This window comes from Quercus suber, unplaced genomic scaffold (assembly GCF_002906115.3).
Source record: "Quercus suber isolate HL8 unplaced genomic scaffold, Cork oak 2.0 scaffold_223, whole genome shotgun sequence".
Taxonomy (NCBI): Eukaryota; Viridiplantae; Streptophyta; class Magnoliopsida; order Fagales; family Fagaceae; genus Quercus; species Quercus suber.
In genome coordinates this window covers 493514-514264 of record NW_027069681.1, presented here as the reverse complement: position 1 = coordinate 514264, position 20751 = coordinate 493514, and the positions used below count along the sequence as shown (strand labels likewise).

At 35.0% G+C, this 20751-nt stretch overlaps 2 protein-coding genes across 2 annotated transcripts; both read right to left on the bottom strand.

The window, feature by feature from the left end:
- Positions 1–5689: 5689 nt before the first annotated feature.
- On the bottom strand, positions 5690–6747 carry LOC111997853 (F-box protein At3g07870). The gene is made up of 2 exons (XM_065780040.1): positions 5990–6747; positions 5690–5892 (listed from the first exon to the last, which is right to left on the bottom strand). Exons 1-2 carry the CDS (start codon positions 6745–6747, stop codon positions 5694–5696), a joined length of 957 nt encoding a protein of 318 aa, XP_065636112.1. The 3' UTR covers positions 5690–5693.
- An 8621-nt stretch (positions 6748–15368) lies between these two features.
- Positions 15369–18501, bottom strand: LOC111997852 (F-box/kelch-repeat protein At3g06240). Its single transcript, XM_024029984.2, has 2 exons — positions 17175–18501; positions 15369–15731 (listed from the first exon to the last, which is right to left on the bottom strand). The coding sequence occupies exon 1, from the start codon at positions 18420–18422 to the stop codon at positions 17184–17186; it is 1239 nt and encodes a 412-aa protein (XP_023885752.2). The 5' UTR covers positions 18423–18501; the 3' UTR covers positions 15369–15731; positions 17175–17183.
- Between the last annotated feature and the right edge of the window lie 2250 nt (positions 18502–20751).

Below are 20751 nucleotides of genomic sequence, written 5' to 3'. Positions count from 1 at the left end.
AAAAAAAAAAAAAAAAAAGGGAAAAAAAGAAAGAAGAAAAGGCTACATGTATGAACTACGTTTGGACCTGATCCTCTCACTAAGAAGTACGTAGGCAATCTCCTTGGAGATTCAGTCCACATTTTGATCCACAACATGTTCGTCTGCATTTTTATCTACATGCATCATACATTCACCACGGTTAAACACTGATTGCAAACTTAGGTATCTCATTCATACATTGACATTCGCTTTTCGAGCTCTGCCAATGAGGGGCATTCTGTTGACACCTCATTTTGCAACCTGCATTTAACCTTACTTTGAGGGTAAAAGGGTAATTTTGCCTTGAAAATTCTGCATCTTGATTCTGACCATTAGATCCTTAATCTTATTTCATTAAAATAATCTTGATGTTGTACGATTAAATCGACTGGTCATAAGCTCTAATCGGACCATCCGATTGAAAGTTATTATCAAATCAAGTTTTAATGGCCGAGATGCACTATCACAAATTGAGTCCGACTATATGTGATTATGAACGATTGATTTCAATTCATTATAAGTGTAATCAATTTGAAATCAATGATATGTCATAATTTGATTGGTCGGGAATACATTTTATGATGAGGTTGCATACACCTAATTAATTAGATAATTAAACATTAATTATTCAATGAGTAATTTGTGCAATTATCTTTTAATTAGAGTAAATTTAGAATCAATTAAGTCTGAAATAGGAGTGATTGGAGTCATTTAGTGTTAATTGGAAGCTAATTTGGGATCCATTAATGTTAATTGTGCTGAAACTATTTTATAACAAATGACCTCTACTCACCATTTCATCGATATCTCTCAGAATATTTTGAATCTATAAATGAGGTTAATTTTTCTAAAAACTAGACATCCGGGGCTTCAATTTGAGCATAAGAAAAAGACAACTACGATAAAAAATGAGTCAGATATGATTTTTCGAAATTGGCTCTATAGGCTGTTACAACAGTTACGAGAAAATCGAATTTTGGCTTGCTCCTCACTCCTACCAATCTTTCCATTTAATGCACCAGGTTTTCTCTAATGCTAAAATGAGATCTAGGTTCATGATTCTTTGTCAACTCTCATTAAATGACCTTTCATTCATATTTCCTCCACTACTACACCAAAACCCCCATCTCCTTCATTCCAAAGACACAAAAACCCTATCTCTTCTCCTCTCTTGAATTCTAGTGAAGTTGAGTAGTCTTGTCATATCTTGGTCTTCTTGAGACTCAAGGTATTGAGTGAGATTCACTCTTACTCTCCTAACTCTTTTTTTCCTTCACCCTTAGAATCTTCTTCAAAAGTCTCATCCTCTACTATATGGATCTTGCATGAAGGTATAATCCCTTTCCCTAATTGTTTTTTTGTTGCCATGATGAGAGTTTAAGATTAAAGCATGATAGTAATCATTTAAATTCCATTGAATATGTTTGAATGTTCTTAATTGTTCTTATATGTTCTTGGTTGTTCATCACATGTTCATGCATATCACTAGCCTTAATCTTAAATCCATATCAAAAATATGAAAATCATGTTTGTTTAATAATTCTTTCAAATTCTTGAATCTAGGTTATCACCATCCACATACATTCACTGGAATTTATTTTTCAATCCAAATGCAATGATTAATAAATTGAATTAGGGTTTCTCACATACACACACGTTAAATTCAACATGTAAATTGATTAATATATTGAATGATATGATATGAATGTTGGCCACTATAGTCTAGAAAACCGATTTCACCGGGTAAGGTGGGTGCCCAACACCTTCCCACCTTGTAACATAGTCTCCGAACATAGATTAAGGGTTAGTAGATCAAATGCTTATCCATGTAATTTTCAATTTTTAGATTGTAACTAGGAAATAAAGCTATGTACTTTATCTTAGATTGTATCTAGGATCAAAGCCATGTAACTTTCCTATGATCAATGTAAATTCAATTGAAAATTAATAAAATGAGGAATTTTTCAATTTTGGTTTTCTAATTTATCTCAATAATTAAATAAGTGGTGACTCCATTGTAAAACCCTTAATGTAAAGGGGAAAATATAACTAGTCAAACCTCCATTTTGAAAGGCAATAACACGACTCCACTCATTCACGTGAGTTTGGCCTAGTACTCATAAAAACGGGCCAAGGGCACGGTCCCTCACAAGTACACAAATAACAGAAGACCCTCCAAGTCTAGTCTATCTCATGTACTTAAGCCCTCCAAGCTCCTACTACCAACGGACTTCTCGAAATCTTGTTTTCTCTAACTTTTCGGATCCTAAAATTCAGCTTGATTGCATTTGCCAATAAATGACTCCTTCCAATGGTTCCCAACAGCACCAAATTCTCACTTATCACTCAAAATGGGTGTGGTATGTGTTTGGGCTAATAACCACTCAAGGATCTAGAGATGGAGAGGTAGGAGTTAAGGAAAACCACAAGGAAATATGTAGATGATTGTGGATATAACAATCTCTAACTCTCAAGTGTATTCGCTAGGGCTTTCTCTCTAAAAAGCACTCTCTTACTTTTGTGGGTAATGAGGGTATATATAGTATGGGTGAAGGATAAGAAAGTCACACTTAAAATCCTCCAGGCAGAGAGTTTCGTGGGTACCTCGTGAGATGGCCTGTCTCGTGAAGTATTGGCGAAATGTAGCCTGACACTTGACTGTTCAGCTTCCAGCATATACTTTTTATGTGCCCTTTTCGCTAGAACCTTTCTCGCGAACTTTTTGTGAGCTAGTTGCGAAACTGTACTGATCTTTATTTCATGCTCGATTCTTCGCCAACTTAATACTAAACCCAATACAATAAAATCCCACAAAATACAAGGAACAAAATTAATACAATTACAACACTTTTTGTCATGGAATAAAGCCAGCATTAAACATAGTTATAAATCACAACTCTACAATTTCCCCTTTTTGGCTATTCTGTGACAAAACACTCTATAACAGACTCTAAACTTAAATGTGATTTTGGGAACAATGACAAAAGTCACTCACACCTAAATCTAAAACCTGTGATGAACTTGGAACAAAATACCTGTATCCTGAAACACTTGCACAAAGTACATTAGACCCTCAAGGTAAAGTAAGTAATAAAAGGACAAGTATAATATAACAAGTACATATGCGATCAAGTAAATAAGATGTGAAATATATGAGCAACTTGATCAAACACAAGACAATCATATGGAAATGACTACAATGATCATATAGTAAAAATGATCATCTGAACATGCAGTCAACAAAGCTCAACGGCATAAGGATGTATGAATGTCCAACACATATATACGATGTGATGAGAGCAACAAAGCATAGATACTAAATGTAACTCAAAGTACCATATAGCAAAACAAGAAAACAAATAAAGAATAAAAAAAACAAAGCAAGGTTTTCTTGAAAGGAAATGTCTTCTCTTCCTTGATATGCATCTTTCCTATGGCTTTCTCCTCCTACGAATGTCCACGTGTCATATAGAAATGACGATACACTCTAATATACTCTCCCCCTTATTGTCATGAATAGACAAATGAATCAAGAGGAAGGAGGGAAAGAAAAGAAGATATGAACAAGGGTAATGATGCATGAGAGGTGCAAGATGAATGAGAAAATGAAGCACAAACAAAAGATAAAACATTTTAAAGACACAATGCTGCAAAGCATAAAGAAAAACATGACATGCTAAGGATGATGGAACAAAATATAGACCAAGGAATTACATAGACACAAGAACATGTTATATGTGCTAAAAGGTTTAAAAAGACTTAACTAGTATGAGTGAATGCAAAACATGTCAAGTGATAGAGTGTGTACATGAATGGTGCATCTAGTGTGCATGTGAAATGCATGAACAATGCATGAGCAAGCACTTATAGGCAAAATGTGTAAAACACACAATCAATGATCAAAACATGATAAACATGAATAATTGTGGTGATGCCCAAAAATTGGTACTCATCAGAGTCCAAAAGAGTGAAAAAAAATACCATAGAGGCATTTTATTAAACACTTAGAGTGCACACACTATACATGTATGTTAAACAATGCATGAACATATGAAAATCTATCCTTAAATACATGTTATTTTTGCCATAAGGGGCCAACATCCAAAGCAAATAGGCATTTAAAACAAAACCCAATAAAAAAGATTGACAAGAAATTAAGTTTTCCAAACCCCATTTGAAAAAATCCCAACTATGAACATAAAACTCTCAAAAACATAATCTAAGGATCAAAATCAATTAAAAGTGTCAAATATTACTTTAGAGATGTTTTTTTGGGTGGGGGGGGGGGTTTATGTTCATAATTGAGATTTTCTCAAATAGGGCAAAATGTAGCCTGGCACTTGACTTTTCAGCTTCCAACATGTGCTTCTCACGTGCCCTTTTTGTTGGAAACTTTCTTGCGAGCTAGTTGCGAAACTGCATTGATCTTTATTTCATGCTCAATTCTTCACCAACTTGATACTAAACCCAATACAATAAAATCGCACAAAACACAAAAACAAAATTAATGCAATTACAACACTTTTTATCATGAAATAAAGCCAACATAAAACATAGTTGTAAATCACAACTTTACATGAAACTTAAAACTTTTAGTTGTACTAAAAGAAATTTGGAAAGTATAATGCATAATAACAATAGTTAGAAGAATTTGGATCACTTCATAAAAGAATAATATCAATAATATTACTCTTAAAGAGATGAAAATTACTTTTAGAAAATGTTTAATTTTTAGGGAGAACAAAATATTTACAATAAAATTTAGATAATAAATTATAAATTATACCACGTCTCAAAATAATTATATATTTTCACACATGGCGTGGGTCTTCTACTAGTTGCCTTAATAGTTAAACCCTTTCAACTCGCATGGGTAATCGATATCATATCCGTGACTGTGAGTCAATGTGGGATAAAGTAGGTATAAAGTAGGTCGAGCATTTTGACGGGTTGATACACAAGAATTGGTCACCTCTCTCTCTCTCTCTCTCTGTAAAAGAAACTATATTACAAAAAAAAAAAAAAAAAAAAAAAAAATCCCTTTTAACTAGAAAAATATATGCAGAAAGCACAAACTGAACCACAATTTCTGGTTTTTCTTTTGTTATAGGTAACTGAGCATTAATTTCTTGTCTAGCAACAATCATAAATTATCACAAAACTAATTGCTACAATATGAACATTTAGTATGAGTGTGAAAACATTAAATTAAAAGAGATCATCATAAAATTTCAAAAAAAAAAATTGAGCACATCTATCTATACATTGTAAATTATATGTGGCAGGGAAACATGTACTTTACATGACAAATAAGATTTCTCAAAGTTGACAGCTAACACTAACCACCTTTTTTATTTAAGTAATAAATGACTATATTAAAGAAAATTTGAAATGGATATAAACAAGTTTATTTCTACATGCTACATACTCAACTATCCCCTCAATAAAACCGATAGCGAACACAACCTTGATAAGCTATTTGTCATAAAGATAAAGCAACTTGATTAAGGTAATCAATGAATAATAATAAGAATTTATAGAACAGTGTCCTATCAAACAGTATATATTGATATCTAAGGTATGATATGATCAATGCCAAGCTTATATAAAAAAACAAAATTAAAAACTATTTAAAAAAAAAAAAACCATGAAATGCATCTTACCTATTTCTGTCAATATGTAATTGCATTGTTGGCAGTTTTGTCAAGCAAAACTAGACTCTCAACATATGAATCAACAAAATTATACCCAATAATCCCAAAATCCTTGATCTCTTGGGTCTCTAAATCCCATGATATGAGTTGCCCACCATCCAATTCCAACACAATGTGACCATTCCTGCAAAATCCTACTGCCCTCATTATGTTCTTTCTTAAGGGTAAACTGAGCTTTCATCCACGAGGAAACAACACCGTAGTCCGTCATCACCCATATATCGAGACAGAGACTATTATGATCGTCATGAAACAAGGCAATGGAATTCCGATATATGGAAATAGAAGCGCACAACGTACTTCTTTGACGCGTATAAGCTGGAAGTTCTGGCAGCATTATTTCGCGAAAAACCTCATTGTGCAAATCAAACACCAAACCAAAATGATCAAATTGGTTATCATTAGCCGTCCTAGAAACAAGCCAATGCATAGCCCCATTGACAGATGACTGTGTTAAAATACCACATGTGGGAACCAAACTATCCCTAAGCATTCTCCATTGACCAGTGGAAAGTGAATAAACCTCGACCTTTTGTTGCAACGTTGGTAGGTTAGGTGTAATGGGAAACCTCACAACCCTGACCACTTTATAGTCATTAGTTTTGAGATCAAATCCAAAACCAAGGGACCCTTTGAACACACCATGTGTAGTGTAGGTGACATTGGGTGAAGGAAGTCTGAGATACTTTCCAACACAAGGGTTCCACAGAAAGATTCTATCACTTTTTAGTGAATAATCCGAAAGGCAGAGGAGGCCGTTACAAGTACCGACCACATGTAATATTTTGTTGAGGGGATCAAGTTCTGGACCATGCAAAGGGATATCAAAGCTGGCATGTTGAGTGAAGTCAGTATCATCCTCGTTATACAACACGTAGAGTTCTTTGTTGTCTTCAGTTTTTTTGAGTCCAAACTGAAGAGGTGGAGGTTGTGGTTGTTGTTGTTGTTGTAGGAGTGGTGGAGATGGGTGGAGATGAAATTGAATTTGGGATCTAGGATTAGAGATTTCCATTTTTTTGAAACAGAGGTGCAGATAATTATGGATCTGATTGGTAGGCGAAGGAAAATATTGGTTACAATGTCATCCGGTAAAAGCGATCCCCATGGATTTAACGTCTCGTTGTTGTCTGACATTGTTGCGTTCAAAGAGAGAGGGGCTAATGGCAATGGTATTAACGGAATGTGTGTGTAGAGAAGGCAAAAGGAAAGGAAGGGTTGTGGACTATCAGTGGTCTCTGGATTGTGGACTCTAGACTCTGCGAGTGAAGTAGAGAATTTGGGTCTGGACTCTCTACTTAGTTTTATTTGTTTTTAGTTTCTCAAACAAAAAAAACAAAAAAAAGTTTTATTTGTTTTTGATTTCGATACTTAATTTAAATTCATTTGATTTTACTTTAGTATTTTGAAATTTAATTTTGGTAAAACTGGAATATTATGTCTAATAGTATAAATAGTTTCATTTATATTGAATATTGATTTTAAATAATTTAATGTAACCCAAATTTTTTTGGTGAAACTACGTTATTAGTCCTTACAGTTTACTTTATGTGCACAATTAATCTCTCAAGTTTTCAAAATAAGCAATATAAATCCTTTGGTTAACTCCCGTTAGTGGTGTTGTTTACGTGGCTAATGAAATAATGATCTAACATTTTTTTTAAATGATGTAACATTTTTTTAATTGAAAAATTACAAAATTAAATTTACACGTAAGAAAGAAACTAGATCATTCCAATTCAAATCTTTATCCTAACCCGGTACAAAAAAAATCTCCATTTGCAATTTGTTCAAGGCCTTCACGCACGTCACCCATGGTGGGTTGATGTTCGATTTGAATTCGCAAACAAGAAGTGGCAATGTCAATGTAATAAAACAACTCAATTCACACGATTCTTAACATCTTGAGCTGCATTAGATAATTACAAAAAATTAAGAAAAAGATTATTCATCAAACAAAGCTTAAAACAACAAAAATATAAAAACTTATGTCCTAGCGGCCAAATACCCAATACCCAAATTCTTAATTCTTTATTTCCCCTCACTTTCCCAACAACCAAACAGGGGAAAAAAAATCCTCAAGATTTCAAGAACCCCATAGATCTACTCTACCCAACCCTAAGCTTCCGGTGACTGGAGCTGTAGCAATGTAACATCGGCAATATCCCTGAAGCAAATTATCTTGGGATGTTTGCGAATTCAAACCCACAGCTCCACACTGAAATTACATTAAAAAATAAAAGTAAAAATAAAACATGATCTACTACTTCACTAGTAAAACAAGGCATAGTGAATGGCTCCCTACATGTTTGCGAGAATGCCTCAGTGGAGTTGGTAAAGCACTCATGTACTGTGCAAATGGAGATTTTTTTTTACCGGGTTAGGATAAAGATTTGAATTGAATTGTTCTAGTTTCTTTCTTATGTGTAAATTTAATTTTGTAATTTTTTAATAAAAAGAAATGCCACATCATTTAAAAATAATGTCAAGTCTTTATTCTGTTAGCCACGTAAGCAATATCATTAACAGAAGTTAACCGAAAGACTGATATTGCTCATTTTGAAAACTTGAGGGACCAATTGTGCTCACTTGAAACTTAAGAGACTAATTGTGTGCATAGGGTAAATTTTAGGGACTAATAATGTAGTTTCTCCAATTTTTTTACTATGCCTAACAAAATGGATTCCTATAACTTGACAACCCAACCCAACCCAACCTAACCTTGATTCCTACAATTTGTTCCAAGTTGAGTTAGGTTGGAAAATACGTCAAACCCAATCCAACCGGACCCATACACTCCTTTAATTGCGAAATGAAACATGCTTCAAAAGGTGACCTAATTAAAATGGATCTCTTGCTTTTAATGGTTGTGAGCTATCAAGATGTTGTGCATATAGTACCCCAAGACTCAAATCAATAATAGTAAATAAGCGGAAATTAAATAACAAGCACACACAAAGAACACAAGAATTTACATGCTTCGACAAATTGCCTACCTCCACGGCGACGATGGAGAAATTTCACTATATAAAAATAGAGAGATACAATAGTGCACAAGAACACTCTCAAGAAACCCAAATCCCAATACACCCTAACTCTCTCTCACCCACAAGACAAGAAAACTCTATTCTTCTTCTTATGCGGCTGCTGCTAGGTTTTAGGAATTCTCTAATTCTCTCTCTATGTTGCCGTAACTAATAACATATATATAGGGATATATGTTAGGTCGGCTACACTTGGACTCCTAATACAACAAGTATTTGGTAAACTTGTGTTGACTTGGGCTTGGTAATACAAGCCACACAGCCCACATCAACAGATCTCCACCTTGGTTTGAATTGATCAAGCTACACAAGCAAACTCCTCCATTGCCTCCACCTTAGCCCTTAAGGGCTCACAAGCTACAAACACCAATCAAGTCCAAGCAGTGCTTGAACTTGTCTATTGGAACTGGCTTTGTTAACATATCAGAGGCATTCTCACTAGTGAGAATCTTCGACAAAGAAATATCACCAGACGAAACCCATTCTCCGATCTTGTGATACCGCACAGCAATATGCTTGGTTCTTGCACGATATACCTGATTCTTTGCCAAATGAATTGCACTCTGACTATTACAATGTAGCACCATGCTATCCTGCTTGAAACCAAGCTCATTAACCAGTCCACTATGACAAACGTCTTCTTTTCCTACCTCTGTCATCGCCATATATTATGCTTATGTAGTGGATAAAGCAACTACATCTTGTAGTGTAGACTTCCAGCAAGTTGGGCCACCAGGAAACCTAAACACATAGCCTGTCATAGACTTTCTAGAATCCAGGTCCCCTGCATAGTCGGAATCCACATAACCCACAGCTTCTGTACTAGCTCTTTGATCAAATAGGATACCGAAATCACAAGTGCCTGTAAGATATCTAAAGATCCACTTTACTGCATTCCAATGCTCTTTACTTGGATCTGCCATATACCTATTGACCACACTGACTGCATGAGAAATATTAAGCCTAGTGCACACCATCAAATACATGAGACACCTAACTGCATTCGCGTATGACACTTTAGTCATATACTTTGACTCCTCATCTGAACTTGGACACAACTATGAGGACAATTTAAAATAGGCAAAAAGCGGTGTACTAACAGGTTTTGCATCAAGCATACTAAACCTCTCTAACACCTTCTTAAGAAATCCCTTCTGAGATAACAATAATTTACCAACCCCTCTATCTTAGTGAATTTCTATCCCAAGGATCTTCTTGGTAGCTCCAAGATCCTTCATGTCAAATTCACTACTCAACAAAGACTTCAACTTCACAATTTCTTGCTTACTCTTTGCAGCTACTAACATATCATCAACATATAGAGCAAGAAATGTATAAGAGCCATCAGTAAGTACACTAAAATAAACACAACAGTCATACTCATAGCGCATGTACCCATGCGTGACCATGAATGAATCAAACCATTTGTAACATTGCCTGGGAGACTGCTTCAAGCCATATAATGATCTCTTCAACAAACAAATATAATCTTCCTTACCAAGTTCTTTGAGGCCTTTAGGCTGTTGCATGTAAATCTCTTCTTCTAAATCTCCATGGAGGAATGCAGTCTTCACATCTAGCTGTTCTAACTCCATGTCATGCATTGTCACAAGTCTTAGGATTACTAGAATTGAGGTGTGCTTCACAACTGGTGAAAAAATCTCATTATAATCAATTCCTTCTCTCTGTGAGTAACCCTTAGCCACTAATCGTGCCTTGAATTTTTCACCTTCCTTTTCTGACAATGCTTATTTCTTGCGGAATATCCACTTGTAACCAATAGCCTTCTCTCCCTTGGGCAATTTCACTAATTTCCAAGTCTTATTCTTCTGTAGCGACTCCATCTCTTCTAACATTGCTACAAGCCATTTATCATTTTCTTTCCTATTTGTAGCCTCCTTGAAAGTGAATGGATCTCCATTGCTAGTTACGAGAGCAAAGCTAACCATGTCTTCAAAGTCATATCTCTGTGGTGCTTTGTGAACCTGCTTCTCTCTACCTTTAGAAATTGAATAAAACTCTTCTTGTTGCTGTTATGGATCAATCTCAGCATCACCCTTATCACTGGGTGAACTATTCTCGTCAAACTCCACCTCAACAGTTAATTTCTCCTGTGGACTATCATCACATATCTCTGCTTCATTCTGTTTCAACATAAAGGCTTCATCAAATATGACATCTCTGCTAATCACTGTTTTCTTTGAGATTGGATCCCAAAACCTGTAGCCTTTAACACCTTTTTCAAAACTAAGAAATATGCATTTTCTTGACTTCGAATCCAATTTAGAATGCTCTCCACTCTGCACATGCACATAAGCTGGACAACCAAAGATTTTTAGACTCAAATAATCAACTAGTCTACCTGACCAAACCTCTTCTGGAATCTTGAAATCTATGGCTGATGATGGAGATCTATTAATAATGAAGCTTGTTGTGTTAACTGTCTCTGCCCAGAATACCTTAGGCAACCCTGCATTCAATCTCATGCATCTGGCTCTTTCTGCTAAGGTTCTGTTCATTCTCTTTGCAACCCCATTTTGTTGTGGAGTTCCTTTAATTGTGAAGTGACGAGTAATGCTTTCTAATTCATAAAATCTTATGAATTCTTTATCTCTATACTCTAATCCATTATCTGTTCTAAGGTATTTTATTTTCCTACCAGTTTGATTCTCAACCTGTGCTTTCCACTTTTTAAATATGCCAAACACATCAGACTTATGCTTCATAAAATAAATTCATACCTTTCTAGAGTAATCATCAATGAAACTGGCGAAATACTAAGCACCACTATGAGAAAAAACTTATACTAGACCCCAAACATTTGAATGAATGTAATCAAGAACACCCTTACTTGTACGAGAGCCTATCATGAAACTGACTCTATGCTGCTTCTCATACACACAATACTTGTAGAAGTCTAGCTTGCATGTCTTCACCCCCTTCAATAAATTTCTTTTGTGCAACTCTAACATACCATGTTCACCAATATGGCCAAGTCGCATATGCCATAATTTTATGTCATCAGTGTTGGACTCCACCGGAGTGGTAACTACAAGTCTTCCTACAATTGTGTTCCCAATCAATCTATAAAGCATGCTTACTTTCTGTCCCTTCATCACCATCAAAGCACCTTTGGTAATCTTCATGATTCCACCCTTTGATGAGTATGAATAGCCCAAATCATCCAATACTCCTAAAGAAATTAAATTCTTTCTAAGATCTAGAACATGTCTGACATTACTGAGAACTCTCACAACTCCATCAAACATCTTGATCTTCACGATACCAATTCCAATAACCGAGCAGGTAGCATCATTACCCATTTGGGCCATACCACCATTGTAAGGCTTATACGTGTCAAACCAATCTTTCTTTAGAGTCATATGATATGAGTATGATGAATCTAAAACCTAAGATTCCAATAGAACATTGTTATCTGATGAAATTGAAAGTAAATCTGCACCAACTTCACTATCATCTGATGTTTCTTCAGCAACACTAGCTGATTCTAGGGGCTTCTTTCCATTCTTCTTCTCCTCTAAATGCTCTTTCAACTCTTTACATTGATTCATGTAGTACCCTTTCTTGTGACAATAAAAGCACTCTACATCTTTCTTTGCACGTGATTTAGATTGTGATCTGTTCCTGTTGGAGTTCCGTCCTCTTGACCTGTTTCTACCCCTATTGCTTGACTCAAACTTTACAATAAGTCCATCAGCCTGAGAACCATCACCATCTTGCTTCATCTTCATGTGTGACAAGAGAGCACTAGTCACCTCCTCGAGTACTATAGTCTCTTTCCCGTACATCAACGTAGTCACTAGATGATCAAAAGAAATAGGAAGCGATGCTAATAAGAGTAACGCTTTATCTTCATCCTCATAATTCACCCCAAAACTTGACAGTTGGGCGTTCAACATGTTAAACATGTTGAGATGCTCCAACAGATCAAAACCCTCCTTCATATGTAAATTATACAGTTGCTTCTTCACGTACAACTTGTTTGTCAGATTCTTTCTCATATAAAGACCTTCTAGTTTTTCCCAAACCTCCTTTGCGGTCTTTGCTTCTAGGATGTTGTGAATGACCTCATCACCTAGGTTGAGACGAATAGCTCTAGCTGCTTTCTCATCCATCTCTACCCATTCTACATCCTGCATCGTTTTTGGTTTCTTTTCCTTCCCAAGCAAGGCCTTATGAACTCGTTGTTGAATTAGGAGATCTTTCATCCGCCTTTGCCAAAGAGAAAAATTTTCCTTACCACAAAACTTCTCTACATCATAGTTTGTGCCTAACATCTTTATTGTATTCAAAGGATTTAATCCTAACTTGGCTCTGATACCACTTGTTGTGCATATAGCACCCCAGGACTCAAATCAATAATAGTAAATAAGTGAAAATTAAATAACAAGCACACACAAAGGACACAAGAGTTTACGTGGTTCTGCAAACTGCCTACCTCCACGGCGATGATGGAAAAATTTCACTATATAAAAATAGCAAGATACAATAGTGCATAGGAACATTCTTAAGAAGCCCAAATCCCAATACACCCTAACTCTCTCTCACCCACAAGACAAGAAAACGCTATTCTTCTTCTTATGCAACTGCTACTAGGTTTTAGGAATTCTCTAATTCTCTCTCTATGTTGCCGTAACTAATAACACATATATAGGGATATATGTTAGGTCGGCTGCACTTGGACTCCTAATACAACAAGTATTTGGTAAACTTGTGTTGACTTGGGCTTGGCAATACAAGCCACATGGCCCACATCAACAAAAGAGCTTTTGTCCGAATTGTATTTATTGTTTTTGATAAATTATACTAACCTCTCTTGAGGGTTTTTTCTATTTTCTTTTTCCTTATCATACAACCAGTATGTTTAGTAACCATTCTTTCAAGGTTATTATGGATGAGAATTTAATTTGAAAATACGCATTCTGACTCAATTTTTAATGAATACATATGGTCATAATTCATAAATGATTATAATTTGGCAAGATTGCACCTAGACCCAACCCTTACGTATTCCAATTCAATTTTTATGTTCTTCCTTTATACTTTGCATAAACACTATCTGTTATGAAATTTGTTTTCTGTTGTCGTAGGATTTTAGATCATCATGATGGAATTATATCCTGTAGTCTCTTTATATATATCTCTCTCTCTCTCCCTCTCTCAATGACAACAGAGAAATATTACAAAAAGAGTATTGCCAACAACCTAAGATCTTACAAATCTCGAAATTAAATTATCAAAGAATTCTAAGACTTATTCTAAAAAAAGTAAATGGCAAAATGTTGTCTATATTAATCGACAATTCATACAAACTTCTCAACGTGGACTTTTGGACGTTTCCAGAGAACAAATTTTCTTTTATATACACACACAATCAATTAATGTACAAATGTGGTAACAGGTGAGACAGTAGTTTCCAAATTGCAATAAAGGCAATAACAACAACCACAAACAACTGCAATAATAAAACTGCTTTGAGTAGAGGGCCAACCTGGAACAGCTTGACCTAAATTTGAATTTTATCTGGTGCTTGAGGAATCTATAACTCCTTAGCAGACTTGAGTTCATTTGATCATCATCTTTCATGTTTCAGAATTGGTCAAGGTCTAATATAGATGCTTCTTTTCTTTTTTAATTCTTTTCGGTTGGGGGCTGCTCAGAATGAGATATTATATCATGTTTCGGGTGTATATGCTATCTCTCTCACAGCAATTGGGTCCCACAACTGTGTGGGACCTAGCTGCTATGAGAGAGATGGCATATACACCCGAAACATAATATAATTTTTTGCTTAGAATATGGTCAAGGAAGAGAGCAAGGCATGCAAAGAGGTGTAACAAATTTCAAACCTCCCTTCTAATATCAAAGGATGACTTTTGAGTGAGAAGCATAAACTATTAATGTATTTTTCATCCTTAAATTATGAGCGCTTCAAACTTAACGTGATGTATTCATGTAAGAAAAACTTAAGATGTAGTACAAATAAAAATGATGTATTGGATTCCAGAAATTTTAGAATCATTCTCACTCTCTCTTTTATATGATAGTCTGGGTTTAATTATTCGTCATATCATATGGCTAGATAGAAATCAGAAACAACTAATAAACTATATCAGTCAAACTTAAACAGCCAAAATGTTCTTGAAAGTAGAATATTAATAGCAGGCAAAATGTACTATATTAGTCAAACTTAACAAGGGCTTTCTCCCAGCAAAGCCCTTATTAGATGGTAATATGTAATAAGTAATTTTCTCTTCCCCACCCTCCTTTTACTAAACCTCCTATCATCGTAGATGTATTACATTTAGATCCATTGGATAGGTATAAGTATAGCTTCTATCTAGTTGACTAAGCAAGGTGAAATTTACCACAACTGAGCAGTATATCCTCGACTCACACACACACACACACACACACATTGCATTGGCAAGCAATTTCATCACAATTGAAGCATGGCAGACAAAATTAATTGCTTATTCATTTCTATAAACACACTGAAATCAAATTGGAAATCATCTATAAATACTAACATAAGAATGATGTAGCCACAAAAAGAGTTTTACATAAACAACTACAATTGGGCAAGGAGAAATCTAACACAATTGGGTAACATATCCTTGTCCCCAAAACACACACACACCCTATGTTGGTGAGCATCTTCATCACATTGCAAGCATGATAATCAAAATTAAGTGCTTAATCATTTCTGCAAACAAACTAAAACCAAGCTGTCAATCATCCAGAAATACTAATATAAGAATAGTGTAATTAACCACAAAAGGAGTCTTAACATAAACTACTACAATCAATTTTGGAATATAAACTTATTCTATACTAAGAAACAAAACACCATCAAAAACCTTTGTTGAATCTTTTCTTTTGCTGAGTTAGAGTTTGTTACTACACTCATCACCAACCATGATTGCACAAAGTCCTGCAAGAAATTAAGAACTGTAAGTGCACTCTTGTTTATGGTTTAATTCCAAAAGTAGATAAAATAACACTAACTAGTGTAGCAATCATAATGAACAAACCTACACTGATATTTATCGTTTTTTAGAATATACATATTAATAGTTACTTCAAATCCTTTACCACATGAACATTTGCACCAAGAAGAATGGGGGACCAAGGTAAATGATTTAAGCATATTTCCATGCCAGCAATTACATAATAAGAAGATATCTTGCTACTAAAAAAGGGCAACTGTGAAGAGAAGACTGAGTGTTCCAAAGAAAACATTAGAGTAAAAATATCACACAATTTATAGTAAAACAAAAAATGAACACAATATGGCACTAATTGTTCTTCTTTACAACCACAAAACACTATTTTGAGTTTAAGGTTTGCATCATCTGCCAACATGCTCTCAGTAATACAGCCCTGGCTATTACTTAGGGTATTTCAAAAATAAAAATACACTTTTAAGTATCCCTTCATCCACAGTAATTGATCACTTGAGTACTATTTTCATTCATAAAACCAATGTCCACTTTCAATAATCATCCTCTAAAAGATAACCTTGACCTAAAGAACAAACCAAGAGAATTAGCACATTGTAAGATGAAATGATTTCAGAAATATAAATCACAAAGAAAAAGCTGTTAACTTAGCATCTTGGTAGATTTTTTTTGGGAGGTGAGTTAGGATTTTGGATTGAGTACAACCTTCGCGGTGTTGGTGTGAAGATCGTACTAAGTTTGGGGAAATTAAAAGAAACTAGATGCAAAAGGAAACATCCTCTATAACGAGAAAAACTATATGCAGAAAGCACAAACTGAACCACAATTTCTGGTTTTTCTTTTATTATAAGTAGCTGAACAATAAATTCTTGTCTAGTAACAATCATAAATTATCACAAAACTAATTGCTACAATATGAACATTTAATATGAGTGTGAAAATATGAAATAAAAAGAGGTCACCATAAAATTGCCAACAAAGAAAAATTTGAGCACATCTATCTATACATTGTAAATTATAAGTGGCAGCAAAACATGTACTTGATAAATAAGATTGCTTGAAGTTGACAGCCAACAGCTAGCATTGGCCACTTTTTTATTTAAGTAATAAATAATTATATTAAAGAAAATTTGAAATAGATATAAACAATTTTATGTATACAAGTTACATACTCAAGTATCCCCTCAATATAACCGATAGCAAAGCAAACACAACCTTGATAAGCTATTTGTCATAAAGATAAAGCCACTTAATTAAGGAAATCAATGGACAATAATAAGAATTTATATAACAGTGTCATATCAAACAGTATATATTGATATCTAAGATATGATATGATCAATGCGAAGCTTATATAAAAAACAAAATTAAAAACCAATTTATAAAAAAAAAAAAAACCATGAAATTCATCTTACCTATTTCTGTCAATATGTAATTGCATTGTTGGCAGTTTTGTCAAGCAAAACTAGACTCTCAACATATGCATCAACAAAATTATATCCAATAATCCCAAAATCCGTAATCTCTTGGGTCTCTAAATCCCATGATATGAGTTGTCCACCATCCAATTCCAACACAATGTGACCATTCCTGCGAAAACCTACTGCCCTCGTTATGTTCTTTCTTAAAGGTAAACTTAGAGCTTTCACCCACGAGGAAACAACACCGTTGTCCTTCATCACCCATATATCGAGACAGAGACTATTATGATCGTCATGAAACAAGGCGATGGAATTCTGATATGTGGAAACAGAAGCGCACAGCGTACTTCTTTGACGTGTATAAGCTGGAAGTTCCGGCAGCAGTATTTCATGGAAGACCTCGTTGTGCAAATCAAACACCAAACCAAAATGATCAAATTGGTTATCATTAGCCGTCCTGGAAGCCAGCCAATGCATAGCCCCGTTGACAGATGACTGTGTTAAAATACCATAGACAACACATGTGGGAACCAAACTATCCCTAAGCATTCTCCATTGACCAGTGGAAAGTGAATAAACCTCGACCTTGTGTTGCAACGTTGGAAGGTTAGGTGTAATGGGAAACCACACAACCCTGACCACTTTATAGTCATTAGCTTTGGGATCAAATCCAAAACCAAGGGACCCTTTGAATACACCATGTGTAGCGTAGGTGACATTGGGTGAAGGAAGTCTGAGATCCTTTCCAACACAAGGGTTCCACAGAAAGATTCTATCACTTTTTAGTGAATAATCCGAAAGGCAGAGAAGGCCGTTACAAGTACCGACCACATGTAATATTTTGTTGAGGGGATCAAGTTCTAGACCATGCAAAGGGATATCAAAGCTGGCGTGTCGAGTGAAGTCAATATCATCCTCGTTATACAACACGTAGAGTTCTTTGTTGTCTTCAGTTTTTTGTGAGTCCAAACTGAAGAGGTGGAGGTTGTGGTTGTTGTTGTTGTAGGAGTGGTGGAGATGGGTGGAGATGAAATTGAATTTGGGATCTAGGATTAGAGATTTCCATTTTTTTGAAACGGAGGTGCAGAGAATTATGGATTTGATTGGTAGGCGAAGGAAAATATTGGTTACAATGTCATCAGGTAAAAGCAATCCCCATGGATTTAACGTCTCGTTGTTGTCTGACATTGTTGCTTTCAAAGAGAGAGGAGAGAGAGAGAGAGGGGCTGATGGCAATGGCATTAACGGAATGTGTGTGTAGAGAAGACAAAAGGAAAGGAAGGGTTGTGGACTATCAGTGGTCTCTGGATTGTGGACTCTGCGAGTGAAGTAGAGAATTTGGGTCTGGACTCTCTAATAGTTTTATTTGTTTTTAGTTTCTCCAAAAAAAAAAAAAAAGTTTTATTTGTTTTTAATTTCGATACTTAATTTAAATTCATTTGATTTGACTTTAGTATTTTGAAATTTGATTTTGGTAAAACTGGAATATTATGTCTAATAGTATAAATAGTTTCATTTATATTGAATATTGATTTTAAATAATTTAATGTAACCCAAATTTTTTTGGTGAAACTATGTTATTAGTCCTTGCAGTTTATTTTATGTGCACAATTGATCCCTCAAGTTTCAATTGAGTGCAATTGGTCTCTCAAATTTTCAAAATAAGCAATATAAGTCATTTGGTTAACTTATGTTAGTGGTGTTACTTACATGACTAACGGAATAATGATCTAACATTTTTTTATTTAAAATGATGTAACATTTTTTTATTGAAAAATTACAAAATTAAATTTACATGTAAGAAAGAAACTAGATCATTCCAATTCAAAGCCTTATCCTAACCCGGTACCAAAAAAAAAAAAAAAAACAAACAAACAAACAAACAAACAAACAAACTCCATTTGCAATTTGTTCAAGGCCTTCCTGCATGTCACCCATGGTGGGTTGATGTTCAATTTGAATTCACACACAAGAAGTGGCAATGTCAATGTAATAAAATAACTCAATTCACACAATTCTTAACATCTTGAGCTGCATTAGATAATTACAAAAAATTAAGAAAAATATTATTCATCAAACAAAGCTTAAAACAACAAAAACCTAAAAACTTATTTCCTAGCGGCCAAATACCCAATACCCAAATTCTTAATTCTTTATTTCCCCTCACTTTCCCTACAACCAAACAGGGAAAAAAAAAAATACAACAACAACAACAAATTCCTCAAAATTTCAAGAACCCCATAGATCTACTACCCAACCCCAAGCTTCCAGTGACTGAAGCTGTAGTAATGTAATGTCGGCAATATCCCCGAAGCAAATTATCTTGGGATGTTTGCGAATTCAAATCCACAGCTCCACACCGAAATTACATTAAAAAATAAAAGTAAAAAATAAAAATAAAACATGATCTATTGCTTCACTAGTAAAACAGGGCATAGTGAATGGCTCCCCACATGTTTGCGAGAATGCCTTAGTGGAGTTGGTAAAGCACTCATGTACTGTGCAAATGGAGATTTTTTTTACCGGGTTAGGATAAAGATTTGAATTGGATTGTTCTAGTTTCTTTCTTATGTGTATGTAACGTCCCAAAATCATAAGCATTTAAAAGTCAATTTAATCTGAATAATCCATAAAAATATTAAATGAAAGAAACCAGCAATCTAAAATGTCATCACAAATTTCAGAGCTCTAATTCACCAAATACAAACATCCTCAAATTAATTCTCCAATACAGTGTTCAATGCCATAAAATAACGATAAAATCCTCAATTCAACAAAATAGCTCGTAACTGCTGTCTGCCAAGAATCTCTACTCCAATAATCCCTCTAATGTATCTGTAATGGGAAATAAAGGGGGGGGGGGGGGGGGGTATTTTTATGGATTATTCAGATTAAATTGACTTTTAAATGCTTATGATTTTGGGACGTTACAATTGTGGTATCAGAGCAGGTTATGATTCTGTAGACCATGAAAATTTAGGTTATGATTCTGTAGACACTTGAAAACTGGTTATGATTTTGCAGATATTTGAAACTAGGTATGATCTTGATTTTGTCAGAGCATTTGGTATTTAGGTTATGTTTGATGTGATATTTTAAATAATCTTAGCAATGTTACTTCTTATGTTTAGTAATAATAATTATTGCACCGTCTATATTTCTTGATTTTCTTGTTAACTAGGTATCATGCCACCCAAAAAGAAGAGAGTAGCTAATTCCAATAGCGAGGAACCTATTGTTAATTTGTGAAGGCCAACCAAAGCAAGGGTTGGTACTGAGGCTGAAGTCACTCAAGACATGAGAAATAATGAACGTCCTAGGGTGACACGCACTGATCCGTTGGATGAAGCTACTGCCCGACTGTTGGATAGGTTAGCCCATGTTGCTAGTAGAGGCGCAGGTAGGGTAGAGGCAAGGGGCTGGTTGCTCTTTGAGACTTTATGAAGCGGAATCCCGCCTTCCTTTGATGGGAAGCCAGATCCTACAGAAGCTGAGAATGGTTCTACAGATGGAGAAGTTGTTAGAAGCTTTAGATTGCACTGACTCTTAAAGGTGCGGTTTGCAACTTCAA

Bases quoted from the DNA above. Each gene is read 5' to 3' on its own strand.
- LOC111997852 (XM_024029984.2), bottom strand. From the start codon at position 18,422: ATGCCATTGCCATCAGCCCCTCTCTCTCTCTCTCCTCTCTCTTTGAAA.
- LOC111997853 (XM_065780040.1), bottom strand. From the start codon at position 6,747: ATGGAAATCTCTAATCCTAGATCCCAAATTCAATTTCATCTCCACCCA. The intron at 5,893-5,989 runs GTTTCATGACGA...TTTACCCTTAAG, and splicing joins TATCGGAATTCCATTGCCTT to AAAGAACATAATGAGGGCAG.